Below are 12,388 nucleotides of genomic sequence, written 5' to 3' on the forward strand. Positions count from 1 at the left end.
TAATTTTACAACTCGACCAAAACAATTTTCTCACCCCCCCCCCGCCTTTTATAAACAATGGTACGGTCCCATCCGCGAGGCTGCCGTTCGCTCCGCGTTTCCCGGCGGTTTGGGATACAACCATGACACGAAAAGAGAAGGGGTGCATTTTCTTATATTCTCACAAGCTTCCTCCAGACGCAGGGCATTTTACTTATTTTGAGCCATTTTTTAAAAAAAATCCGCCACTCTATGTATTTAAAATGAAATGCGTGTGCCCCCTCCTCTGTCCTGTGGAATTTTCGATTTCTTTCCTGGGGTGGTTCCGCCCGCTGTGCGTTTCTCGGCTACCGCAAGTCGCGAAGCATCAAAGAGTGCGCATGCGCAATTGATCTCGGTGGCTACAACCAGGGTGCGGAGGTGTGTTGTGCATCTGTTGGGTGAGGAGCTCCACGGTTGTCGGTGCGCGATGCTGGGGTGAAGCCATTTGGCGGGTTTAGGACGGCAGCGACTCTCGGCTCCCTCCCCCTCCCCCGTTGCTTTATTTGTTGCGGTCTCGATCTGCCCCCTGAACAATGGGATGCAGAGTATTAAGCTCCCACTATAACCAGAATCAGGATTTTGTTGGGGTTAGTTAGGGGTCTCGGCCCTTAAGGTGCCGCTAAGGTTGCCACTTGCCGGCCTGAGAGAGCTTTTAAAGCTGTAGTTCAGGCAGATATTCAACAGGTGCAGCTTTCCCAAAGATGGAGCTGCAGTGATGAGCTGCACCTGTTGATTTTTTGCATAGCGGCACATCTGCTAAAGTTGTGTGAGTGTGTGTAAGAGGTGGGTGGAAAATACTTGTATTCCAAGCTACGTGGTAAGTGATTCATTTCCACACTCTCTTTAGATGAATCCAGCAGTGCTAGGCATGGCTTCAAAGGGTCTCTCACATATTTGCATAAATAATGAAGAACCACCTTTTACAATATTCAATTTAAGATATTGTGCTTGATCACACTCATTGTGCAGCTAAACCTCCAAGCCTGACTTTGGTGAAGCAATGACAACAGATTTCATTGTTTCAATATTAGTTCCAATATTGAGATAATTTTGAGGAATGGCACTTTGCAGACTTGTTGTTAAGGGCAGTAATGAGCAGCAAAAGGAATAGGATATATGATACCCCTTTTAATTTTTAAAGTACTGTATCTAATCTTTTGCTACAATTGATATTTCCCAAACCATGCATACACAAAAGCAGACTGAATGACCTGACCTGACGATTTCTAATATGTAAAAGATGGTGATAGATTAGTCTAATTTTGGGTTTGCAGATAGCATTTGTTATCCTGTCACTTTATGTTCTCTTAAATGGGATGTTTCCCCTCAGCCCAAACTACGTTAAACAGACAGAATATTAGTGCTAAAATCCACCAGACCTGTGGAGAATGTGCTACCGTTCAGTATCCCCTATTCCCCCTTGCATTTTTTTTTTTTTTTTTGGTGATTGGAATAAAGGGAGGATTACATATGGATGACAACACTGTTTGTAATCCCTCCTAAAAATATGAGTGCATAAGGTATTATTATTATTTATTAAATTCATTACCCACCTTTCATAATTAGATCCCAGGACTGGTTACAACCATTTAAAATTCATTATTAAAAACAGTTAAAACAAATTACAATATGGAATAGGGTGGCAATTCCACACAAAATACTTAGTGTATTTAGTAGCCTAACATGAAGCCCATAGTAGAAATGTTCTTTTTTAAAAAAATTACCAACCATTTTTCTTTAAAAAAGGTTAGGCTGGGGGAGCTGTAAATGTTTTAACTGTCTCCAGATCCACGCGAACTAGAAACTTGTTTCTGGAAAATGACAGTTATTGTTCTCACTATTTTGATGACACTAAGTAGGCCAATCTGCTCTGACTCACAGCCTCTTAATGTTGTGCACAGTGATGAGGTCATGAGGTAATGGTCTTTTGTTTCTTTTGCTTCCTTCTTATTTCAGGCAACCAGAACAATTCGAACAAGCTTTTAAGTGAGGAAGCCATGCCGCTCTTTGGAAACACATTCAGTCCAAAGAAAACCCCACCCAGGAAATCAGCCTCACTTTCCAATTTGCACATGGTAAGTTGTGGAACCTAAAACAGGTTTCTGGGACCTAATTCTCCCCTTTTTTAAAATAGAGTCCCAGGGTCCCCCAGCTACAGTCAGTCACAAAATAGTGCCTTGGAAACTAGAGAGGCAGAGCCAGTCACAGCCATATGCTGCACACAGAATGTATCATAGACTGGAGTGTGCTGCTCATAGAAATCCATAAATACTACAGACCATGGGTTTTATACAGTCGTGCTCAGTGTAGATTTGAAATTAAGTTAGTCATTGCCATTCACCTCAAAAGGTCTGTTTTGAGCAGGACTAGCATTGGATACAACCCCATCAATTTTGAAACAAAACTTTTAAGCAGCTGCACAACAGGAATAAATACACAAATACACATGCAACTTATTAATACCTCTAATTTACAAGCGAGGAGTACCAACACTTAGAATAGCTCATCCACTCCTAGAAGGAAAAAGGGTTATGTTTCAGATTCTTGCTCTGATTTTTTCTGAGTGGAAGGTCTGAATCATAATTATTGCAGTGTTTGTGTTGATTAATTTTAAAGGCTTCCAATTGTCTGTAAAAACAATAAACCATGCATCTTTGTTACACTGTGTGTCTGTCCCCCGTACCACTGTTTTAGCAGGTAAAATCTTGGATTGACAAAACCAGGGATGGGGAATATTATTCAACCCAAGGGCCCCTGTGGGGAACCTTTGGAGGGCCACATGCCAGTTATTGGCAAGATCAGAGTCAAAGTGGACAGAGCAATGAATATGATTCTTATCTTTTGTATAGTTGAGTTGAGAATGAAAACAAAACGTTGTGTCCATTTTCCTCCTACAGCTGGATAGATCAAGCCGGGAGATTGAGCTAGGCCTGGAGTATGGCACTCCTGTCATGACCCTTACTGGACAGAGTATGAGGTTTGAGAATGGCCAGTGGATAGCAGGTGAGAGAGAACACTAATCCCATTGGCCATAATCCAAAAGCAATCCTTATCAGGTTCTCAGTAGCCTCATCCTGTTCCTCAGAAGATACAACTCTTGCAATAATCCCCAGCCATACTGAATCTGTACTCCCATTGTCCTCCATACCCCCTTATTTGATGTATTGTGGCAAATATTAGTACTGTAGTGTTGATGTTGGTTCTGGTTTCCGGCCTTGTGTCAGGAGTGGTATTTGTGCTGTAGTCTGGGTCTGACTAGGTGAAGATGCCAGCTTCAGTGGGTGGGTGTGCATGGTTCACCAATGGTCATTCATATCACAAGGCTACTGACACTCTTCTTGGGGAGGACATTTAATAGGGCATCTTAAAGGTACACCAAGATGTCAGCACATTGACCGTGTTGGATTCCATCTAGCTAATGCAATTGTTTCTCAGAGCTGCTAGAGGGCTATGTTGTTGTTGTTTAGTCGTTTAGTCGTGTCCGACTCTTTGTGACCCCATGGACCAGAGCACGCCAGGCACTCCTGTCTTCCACTGCCTCCCGCAGTTTGGTCAAACTCATGTTGGTAGCTTCGAGAACACTGTCCAACCATCTCGTCCTCTGTCATCCCCTTCTCCTTGTGCCCTCAGTCTTTCCCAACATCAGAGTCTTTTACAGGGAGTCTTCTCTTCTCATGAGGTGGCCAAAGTATTGGAGCCTCAGCTTCACGATCTGTCCTTCCAGTGGGCACTCAGGGCTGATTTCCTTAAGAATGGATGCGTTTGATCTTCTTGCAGTCCATGGGACTCTCAAGAGTCTCCTCCAGCACCATAATTCAAAAGCATCAATTCTTCGGCGATCAGCCTTCTTTATGGTCCAGCTCTCACTTCCATACATCACTACTGGGAAAACCATAGCTTTTACTATACGGACCTTTGTTGGCAAGGTGATGTCTCTGCTTTTTAAGATGCTGTCTAGGTTTGTCATCGCCTTTCTCCCAAAGAGCAGGCTATAGTTGTGAAGTTTTGACACTTTTCTGTGAGTGCAAGGTGATTCTAGTTCTGACCACTTTCTCTCTCCTAGAGTCATTTGGGGACACCGGGGACCGCAGGGAGACAAACCGCCTTCGGAAACGGATCCAGCAGCTGGAGGAAGAGAACAATCTCCTACAGCTGAAAATTGACATTTTGTTGGATATGGTGAGAATGAGGTGATTCACTCACCTCTGTGCATCAATATGTCTTTGATATCTGCATTAATTTTTCTACTTGATACAAAACCAGGGGAATGACAATGGTGACACAGTGGGTCAATGTCTCATGGGATTCAAACCAGGCTCCAGAACACTTCATGATCTTATTGAGAACCCTGGGTTCCTTTTACGAGAAGATAGGCAGTGGCAGCATGGTTGCCCAGAAAAGAGCTTTTCCAATATTATTCTATTGATTTCCCCCACAAAGCCCAGGTTCATAAGGAATATGAAATGCATTCCAGAGGACTAGTGCTTGCTATTCATTGTGAATGTGCCTCATTACAAGTCCCAGAATCATCTGCAATAGGCAGAAGTTAATGGAAGATGATATGATGTAGAAGGAATTCCCTCTGGATTTGTAGTTTGAAATCCACTGCTTTAGAGAGAAACAAACAAATGTACTTGTTTTTAAGGGTTACCAGCACTAAAACAATATGGGAAAACAAATGCCATTTTTTGCCATTTTTTCCTTTTATTTGTAGCTCTCTGAGACGACTGCAGAGTCTCACCTCATGCAGAAAGAGATGGAGGAACTGAAAAATTATAGCCGAAAGAGGAAGTGAACTGGATGTGAAGGCCTCTAGAAGGTGGAAGAGGGAAGAGCAAGAGGATATGGTTAAAACCATCCACTGCAAGGAACTTAGGAAGCCACACCTGCCTTGGAAGACATTTGTTGTTGTGACCTTATGTTGCTGGATATCTAGCCAGGACTCCAAATGTGAAATACTATTAAGTTCTACAGTGCTGTCAGAAAGCAGCTGTCCTACTTTTCTTCTTCCCTAATGGAGCTTCTATCCAAGTGCTCTTAACATATTTCTGCAATATACATTTAATTTAATCAGTAGCAGGTAGTGGTTTGTAGTTAATAAGCGTCTCTTCCCACCCACCCAAGAAGGCAATCAAGATCGTGGGGTGTGGGGAGAGCAAAAGAAAAAGGGAGAAACTGCTTGCAACATATACTTACATACTCTTGCTGTCTCTCTCTTAACATGTTTCAGAAATGCTTTTCAATTGGCTGTTTCTTATCTTTGGGACGCAGAATTCTCTGGAAAAAGTAAGGTCCAGAACTTGAGCCGGTGAGCTGATACAGAGACACCACTGGTGATAGGCAGCATTCTGGGCCCTTACCCTTATAGGCCTACAATATATGTTAGTGAGGAAAACCTTTGATAATTGGAGATGACAGTGAACAATGTGGGAAGTTACATGTTTTAGTTGGCTCACAGTCATTCTGAATAGCAATGGCCTATACTCTAAAGCTGACTGACACACCACGGGGGGAGGGACCTTTTCAGCATAGTGGTTCAGATCCTTAGTTCACCCACATGTCAGTCACCTGATGTCACCATGTTTTGAGGTGACCTATTTTTCCTTTGCAGAGTAGCTTGAGTTCACAGCCACAGTACAGTAGTGTAACGGGGGTATGAGACCTCTGTCCCATATGTTCTTTCATCTCTTCCTTTCCCACGCCAGCCCAATGATGTGCTGTATTGCCTCATTAGTATGGCAAAACTCCACATTGAACAACTGGTTCTCTTCCATTTTTATCCCTCTCCTTCATGATGTATCAGAGTTCTATAACACTCCATGAATTCCATGTGCATTCTACCTTCTTCCTTGTCTTGGTAAAAAACAAATCTTCAGGCAATTCTTTGTACAGCCACCAGTTCCATTCAGGCCACTGTAAGTTAAATGTTGAGTTGAATTGTTGTATAAATCTATTTTTATACTTTAAAAATAAAGTCATTACAGTGTTTCTATTGCTGCAGTGTTGACTTGTGTATTTGTTTTATTACATAGCCCATTACTCTACTCTGGGTGGTGTTTTAAGGGACATCATCCAAGTTCAAGAGAAATCTGGCCCTCCTGAAGATTAACTCCTCAGAAAAGTATTAATCCTATATAAATAATAATAATTTTTTAAAAGCACCCTGAAAACATGGATGCTATATATATTTACATGCCCACACATGTTTACCTACCATATTATTTACCCCTTTGGAAGTGCAAAAGCCCCATTCTTCAGAATTTACTCTCTTTAGAATAAATCTTCATTTGCCTTCTGGAATTTTGTGTTCTCTCTGTGTGTGAATAAAAGGGCCTGCTTTGCTGGTGGGCGGACGGGAGCTCTTCAACTTAAAAAGCACCAGAGCCTCAGAGGTCAGAAAAACAAACACATCTGCCCAAGAAGACTGAGCACGGGATCCTGAATGTCATTGGAAAAATTAAAGAGAGATGGAGTCGGACTGTCAGAAAGAGGGAAATCCCCTTCCAGATCTCTTCGCATCTTGTTGCAGAGGCGGCCACTGTGGTGGCCTCCAGATGTTGCTGGACTCAGCCCCAGCCAACACAGGCCCATAGTCAGGGATGATGGGGTTTGTAGTGCATCAACATCTGGAGGGGGCCACCACATCTTACAATGTCCCTGCCTTAAATTTTCCTGCCGGGGGGAGTGGGCTGGCTGACCAGCACCATAAGCAGAACCACTCTGGCCGTAAGGCGAGAATACGCTGCAACATCCCACAAATACAGTAAATACAATTCAGCTCGGAGAAGAAGGAGCTGCCTTTGCGCGACAACAAGCGAGCCCCGCGTGGCCTTTTCAACCTCTTCCTCCCGTCCGCTGGGTGTCGCTGCGCAGCGGCAGAGCACAGCCCGCGCGCTTCCGCTCTCCCTCTCCTTCCGCTTCCGGCGACGCTCGCTCTCCGCTGCCGGCAGCCTGCCTCGTCGTTGTCTGCCCTCCCCTCGTTGCAGTCATGGCCGCCGCGATGCCCCTTTCCCCGGAGGACCTGCTGCTGCCCAAGTCCGCGGCGGGCAAGGCCGAAGAGCTGGAAGAGGAGGTGGAGGACGACGACGACGAGGTAAAGCCAGCCCCTGCCGGAGCTTGGCCGGGCGGCCATGTGCGAGGTGACCCCTCTCTGGAGTCGGCCCTGCCTTGGGCCCAGGCGGGGAGCTCGAGTGAGCTGAAGCCCCGGCCAGGAGACGCGGGAGGAGGAGGAGGAGCAGCAGCGCGGGAAGCGTCTCCTCTGTGTGTTTTCTGGAGGGGGCCTTGCGCGAGCCGGGAGGAGGAGGGGGCTCGACGGAGGGGCGGTGCTGCTGGGAGCGTGGATTGGTGCCTGCTGAGGTTTCTCCTTGCAGGAGGACTCCCCGGGTAATAATAATAATAATAATAATAATAATAATAATAATAATAATAATAATAATAATAATAATAATAATTAATTGGCATCTGGCTGGCCGCTGCTGAGAACGAAGCTCCGGACTAGATCGGCCTTTGTTCCCATTCAGCAGGACTCTTTCAGTGTTAACGGGGTCCGGGTTTAGGGGACAGGTCTTGTTTTGTGGGGCTCATCTCTCCTTTCCACGTTTGCAGCTGGACGAGACGCTAGCAGAGAGGCTCTGGGGCTTGACAGAGATGTTCCCGGAAAGCGTCCGATCGGCGGCTGGAGCTACCTTCGGCGTGTCTCTTTCTGTAGCCCAGAAAATGTACAGGTGAGGAGGGGGAAATGGGAGGTGAGGACCCAAGCCCCTTGGTCCCTGGTCCTCAGATACCATGCGCAGGTGGCCACTTAGCTATGCCTCGCAAGACTGGTTTGTGGGTGGTTAAGGTAGCCCTTCTCAGTGAAGTGGCTGGCTCCTTCAGCCAGCAAGGGGATGGAGAATTGTTAGGGAGTTGGTGGTGTTTTGCGTTTCTTAAGTTGGACAGACAGCCATTGAGAATACTTAGACTTCTTAATTCAGAACTCTAGATGTGTGTGTTTTTAGTGAGATGATAGAAATGATCCGTTGTACGCTGTTTGGATAATGATGGTCAAGCAGTTGAGAATGTACCATGCATATTCAAGCTTTAATGAAGAAAAGGCTGAGAAATGAATGTAAATTAAATATTTTAAAAAACCCTTTGCCTGCAAGGAGCCATTGACATGGAATTGATCATAAATAATTGAGATAATTGTGATATCTGTAGTTGGGGAGAAAAGGGGTTCTATATTTACTTGTGAGAGTGAAGTTCTAGAGAACTATTTTGAGTATGCTCAGAAATATAGCACTCATAATTCAGTTATAGTAGTTCAACTAAACAGAGACCTTGTAGTCAAATGGCTTGGGCCCTTTATTCCATGAAATGGTAATTTTCCTTTTGTTCGCTCTTTAAACTCTCGTATTACACACACATACTCCATATAGACATGAATAATAAATGCAAGGCTGTACTACACCAAACAATTTGTCATCAAATATAAATATAAATTTCTCAGGTTGTGGACACAAAATAACCCTGTTAAATAGAATTTATATTCTCATTTTGCTCTTTTTTAATGTAGTCATGATCATATTTTCTTAAACATTCTGAAATAGAATACATACTAAGAAGTTTCCATTCAGAAGAAACCAAAATTATTGCTAATAAAAGATTGTGAATCAGTGATTTGCTTGAAATGTAATTATATTCTTTTAAGACCTCGAATAAAATAATTTCCAGAGGAATATCCTTGTAAGTCTTTTGCAGCAAAAACAAAGAATCCTATGATGCTTTAAAAAATAACAAGCTTTTTATAGCCAAAACTTTCAGGGACTAAAGTTCATTTTGTCAGATGTATGAAGTATTATCCTGAGATAGGTATATATAACGAACCGCTTTTGGCTGCTAATGATTAAAATTAAAATGTTGCTCTTCCATGTGTTTCAAATTTTGTGAGGGTTGGAAAGCACAGCTTTGGTCTCTTGTTTAATTTCTAAGCTTGCATGACACAGTATCCTAATGTTCCCACAAAGATCAATCCATGTATTTAACTCCCCCCCCCCAAAAAAAAACATTCTTAGTGAGTTGAGGAGGAAAGGTTTTTCTTTTGAAGCGATATCCAGTTAAGTCCACTCATGAACAAACTTCTGTGAGCAGAAGAGGATTTCCCCTTCCTGTTGTAGTCTCTGCATGCTCAAGTTTGCTCTGGAGGGTTGGGGAGCTTCTCAGAACAGATTTGGGATCTAAAGTGTGCTGTGGATGACAGAAAGCTGCATCACATGAGTAGAAGGCTGTTTGTGTGATGTTGGATTTCACTCAGGTTGCCTATGATCTTTAAGGAAACTTCATTATGGTATAAAACCAAACTTTATACACTATTTATGCATTTAGTTCCTTCCTTTGCTAATTCTTTGTCTTTTAATGGAATCTTGGTAGTTTTAAGGGAGAAAACCTGGAGGTATTTCAGATTGTGATGGATATTTATAGGGAGTGTATTTATATTTGGAAGCAAAAATATGATTGTGATGAGACATGTTATAAGGTTCACACACACTAATGTTGCCATAGGAAGGGGATTTAAGGCTGCAATCCCATAACCGTTTACTAGGGAGTAAGTCCTATAAGTTTAGATAAGTGGAGCTTACCTTGGAGTATATATGAATAGGATTGTACTGAAACTGGAATAATAGTCTAATGCAATCTAACAGTGAGATCTTTAGGATAAGTCATTTCCATTGTAGTAATAATAATAATAATAATAATAATAATAATAATAATAATAATAAATTATTTATACCCCGCCCATTTGGCTGGGCCTCCCCAGCCACTCTGGGCGGCTTCCACAGAAACCAAGAATACAATAAAATATCACAAGTTAAAAACTTCCCTTAAGATGTCTTCTGAATGTCAGGTGGTTGTTTATCGCTTTGACATCTGCTGGAAGGGCGTTCCACAGGGCGGGCGCCACTACCGAGAAGGCCCTCTGCCTGGTTCCCTGTAACTTTGCTTCTCGCAATGAGGGAACCGCCAGAAGGCCCTCGGCGCTGGACCTCAGCTGTAGTGAAGTTGGAAACATTAGCTTTACTTATTACCTTCTCTCCCCTCCTCCTACCCCCCAAAAAAGATTCTCCAGGGCAGCTTTGTGGATTGGGACCACTTCCTTCATGATCCTAGTTCTTCCTGTTGTTTTTGAAACTGAGAAACTGCAAATGGAGCAGCAACAGCAGATGCAACAGCGACAGGTGAGAACTGAATTACAGCATTTTTTGGCCTATTAAGTCTGTGATTCTTATCCTTTTCAGAATGTTCCTCCTTTTATCTGTGAATCTTCCTCCACCACGCAGTACATTTAATTCCTGAATCTTTGCAGAATTACCTGTCTCAAAGCATCTAGTGGATCAGTTTCACTGTATTTGATTCTGTTCTTCATCTATATCTTTTTGTGCACATTTGCTCATGTAGCATATACCTTTGCTATATGATGAAATAATAGCCCCCCTCATTTACTGCATGACCTCTTTCACTTTTTTCCTCCTGATGAATCACTTCCCACAGTGTCTTTTACAGGCATTCCATCATCCTAACACTTTCCAGTCACCCCAGCTGCTGATGCAAGATGGGGTAGATTTCTGCATAGTCTCTTCCTTTCTATGTTAATTCTAGCTTTTGTACTTCCCATAATTGCACCAAACCAGCTGAAAGAGTACAAAACACCACATTTCCAGATTTGGCTGGGGTATTGCCTATTTTGTGACTTCAGAAGCACGTCGGCTGATGGTTATGTCCACTCACAGCAAAACTTCTGAGTGATGACATTTGACTGGCCTTAATAGTAACAATGTGTTCCTTTATTTACAAATAACACATGCCCTACTTTTCTTATTGGCATGAATTTATGACTGGTTAGTTTTCTTCCTTTACTATGGCTACAAAAGTTAAGCCTTTTTATTGCTGCATATCAGAAATGTCCCCATTGATATAAGAGAACATCTTTGGTCACTTGACCGGGGGTGGTGGTGGAAATATTGAAATATTAGAATTACAAAATACCTGACACTTCTCACACTGCCCGAATGACCACCACCAAAATGTCCGCAACTAGAGCGCCTCTTCTGCACATGTGCACAGCGCGATCGAGCACTTCTGCGCATGTGCAAAGCATGATCGCTTTTGCACATAGTGCGCGGAACGCTTCTGCACGTGCATGGTGAAACCCGGAAGTATATACGCAGGTTTACTGCGTTCGCAAGCTGAAAAGACGCAACATGAACCTAACGCAACACGAGGTATGACTGTATTGTAATGCAGCCTTGTATTTAAGTACTGGAATTCCACACCAGCAACAGCATGGTTTTAAGAAGAGACTAATATTCCAGAATGGTAGGAAATGCTGTGTTCCCTTTTTTAAGTTTTACAAAAGATCTGGAGCGTTATTCACCGGAAGGTGAAAATCCTTCCTCCAGTAGGCTAAGTAGTTAAAATGCTGCTCTTGCTTTTGAAGCATTTGTAAACTTTTTCACATTTCTTAACAGATTTTATTAGGACCAAACACAGGATTGTCTGGAGGGATGCCAGGTGCTCTGCCGTCTCTTCCTGGAAAGATTTAATGAAGCTACACTGGACCCATATCCTGGAATGAAATATTGAAATCATTTGTTTGAACTGTTTGATTAGGCCAGCGTTTTTTTCTCATAACCTTGGGATATTAACTATTCTTAATGAAGGCAGAACCCCTATCAGGATCTCCTGCAATCTTTAGGCAGTCATGACTTTTCCATCCATTCAAGCAACATTATAGGTAACTATGGAGACTTTGGAAGCTTCTGTTTTGGTAGCCTTACCTCCAGGAAACCACCTCAGGACATGTCATATTTGGTCAACTTTAACCTGTAATTGTCAGTGTAAATAGCCCTGCGTTCTTCTCCAACTGTATTTCAGAGCAGTAACAGCAAGAAATGGAGTAAATGTGCCAGAATGTGCAGCATATAGAAGAACCTAGAATGCACTTGACTCTATGCAGTGAGCTCTTACTTGAAGAAAGATATTTGCCCTACAATGTTACATATTTGAAAAATAAGGGAAGCAGGAAGTCATTTTTGCCAAGTCTTATCTGTGCTGAATCTATTAGTATCAAAGTTTGCTAGAGCACTTTTGTATTAAAGTTTCAGTGCAAACATGGAAGTATTTTCTTTATTATCTCAGGCTTTACATACATTATGCTTGCTAACAGCAGGATACTAAAACTTACCAATGGAGTGTCAACCCTTAGCTTTACACGTTTGTGTTCGGTAGTAATGGCAGGGAGGGACCCTCTCAACTCCAGTGGAGAGTAGCTGGGTAATAAGTTCTTCTTAGGCTACAGCTTCATACCAACATGTGTTTATTTTTTTCCTTT

The 12,388-nt window shown here is 42.8% G+C and overlaps 2 protein-coding genes across 6 annotated transcripts; both read left to right on the plus strand.

The window, feature by feature from the left end:
- The first annotated feature begins 158 nt into the window (after positions 1 to 158).
- Positions 159 to 6,015, plus strand: CBY1 (chibby 1, beta catenin antagonist). 5 transcript variants are annotated; one of them, XM_079993269.1, is made up of 5 exons: positions 159 to 419; positions 1,978 to 2,096; positions 2,919 to 3,024; positions 4,085 to 4,211; positions 4,736 to 6,015. In XM_079993269.1, exons 1-5 carry the CDS (start codon positions 248 to 250, stop codon positions 4,788 to 4,790), a joined length of 579 nt encoding a protein of 192 aa, XP_079849395.1. In that variant the 5' UTR covers positions 159 to 247; the 3' UTR covers positions 4,791 to 6,015. The 5 variants fall into 5 exon arrangements, with proteins under 5 accessions (XP_079849395.1, XP_079849394.1, XP_079849398.1 ...); XM_079993268.1 differs by having other exon boundaries at positions 162 to 419; positions 4,085 to 4,200; XM_079993272.1 differs by having other exon boundaries at positions 286 to 399; positions 4,085 to 4,200.
- A 938-nt stretch (positions 6,016 to 6,953) lies between these two features.
- Positions 6,954 to 12,174, plus strand: TOMM22 (translocase of outer mitochondrial membrane 22). The gene is made up of 4 exons (XM_079994611.1): positions 6,954 to 7,114; positions 7,627 to 7,745; positions 10,118 to 10,235; positions 11,526 to 12,174. The coding sequence occupies exons 1-4, from the start codon at positions 7,010 to 7,012 to the stop codon at positions 11,598 to 11,600; spliced, it is 417 nt and encodes a 138-aa protein (XP_079850737.1). The 5' UTR covers positions 6,954 to 7,009; the 3' UTR covers positions 11,601 to 12,174.
- The last annotated feature ends 214 nt before the right edge of the window (positions 12,175 to 12,388 follow it).

This window comes from Podarcis cretensis (genome assembly GCF_951804945.1).
Source record: "Podarcis cretensis genome assembly, chromosome: 10".
NCBI lineage: Eukaryota > Metazoa > Chordata > Lepidosauria > Squamata > Lacertidae > Podarcis > Podarcis cretensis.

Coding starts and splice junctions, on each gene's coding strand:
- CBY1 (XM_079993268.1), top strand. CDS start 248: ATGCGTGTGCCCCCTCCTCTGTCCTGTGGAATTTTCGATTTCTTTCCT. Junction 2,097..2,918: donor CACTTTCCAATTTGCACATG/GTAAGTTGTGGA, acceptor TTCCTCCTACAG/CTGGATAGATCAAGCCGGGA. Junction 3,025..4,084: donor GAATGGCCAGTGGATAGCAG/GTGAGAGAGAAC, acceptor TCTCTCTCCTAG/AGTCATTTGGGGACACCGGG.
- TOMM22 (XM_079994611.1), top strand. CDS start 7,010: ATGGCCGCCGCGATGCCCCTTTCCCCGGAGGACCTGCTGCTGCCCAAG. Junction 7,746..10,117: donor GTAGCCCAGAAAATGTACAG/GTGAGGAGGGGG, acceptor CCCCCAAAAAAG/ATTCTCCAGGGCAGCTTTGT. Junction 10,236..11,525: donor AGCAGATGCAACAGCGACAG/GTGAGAACTGAA, acceptor ATTTCTTAACAG/ATTTTATTAGGACCAAACAC.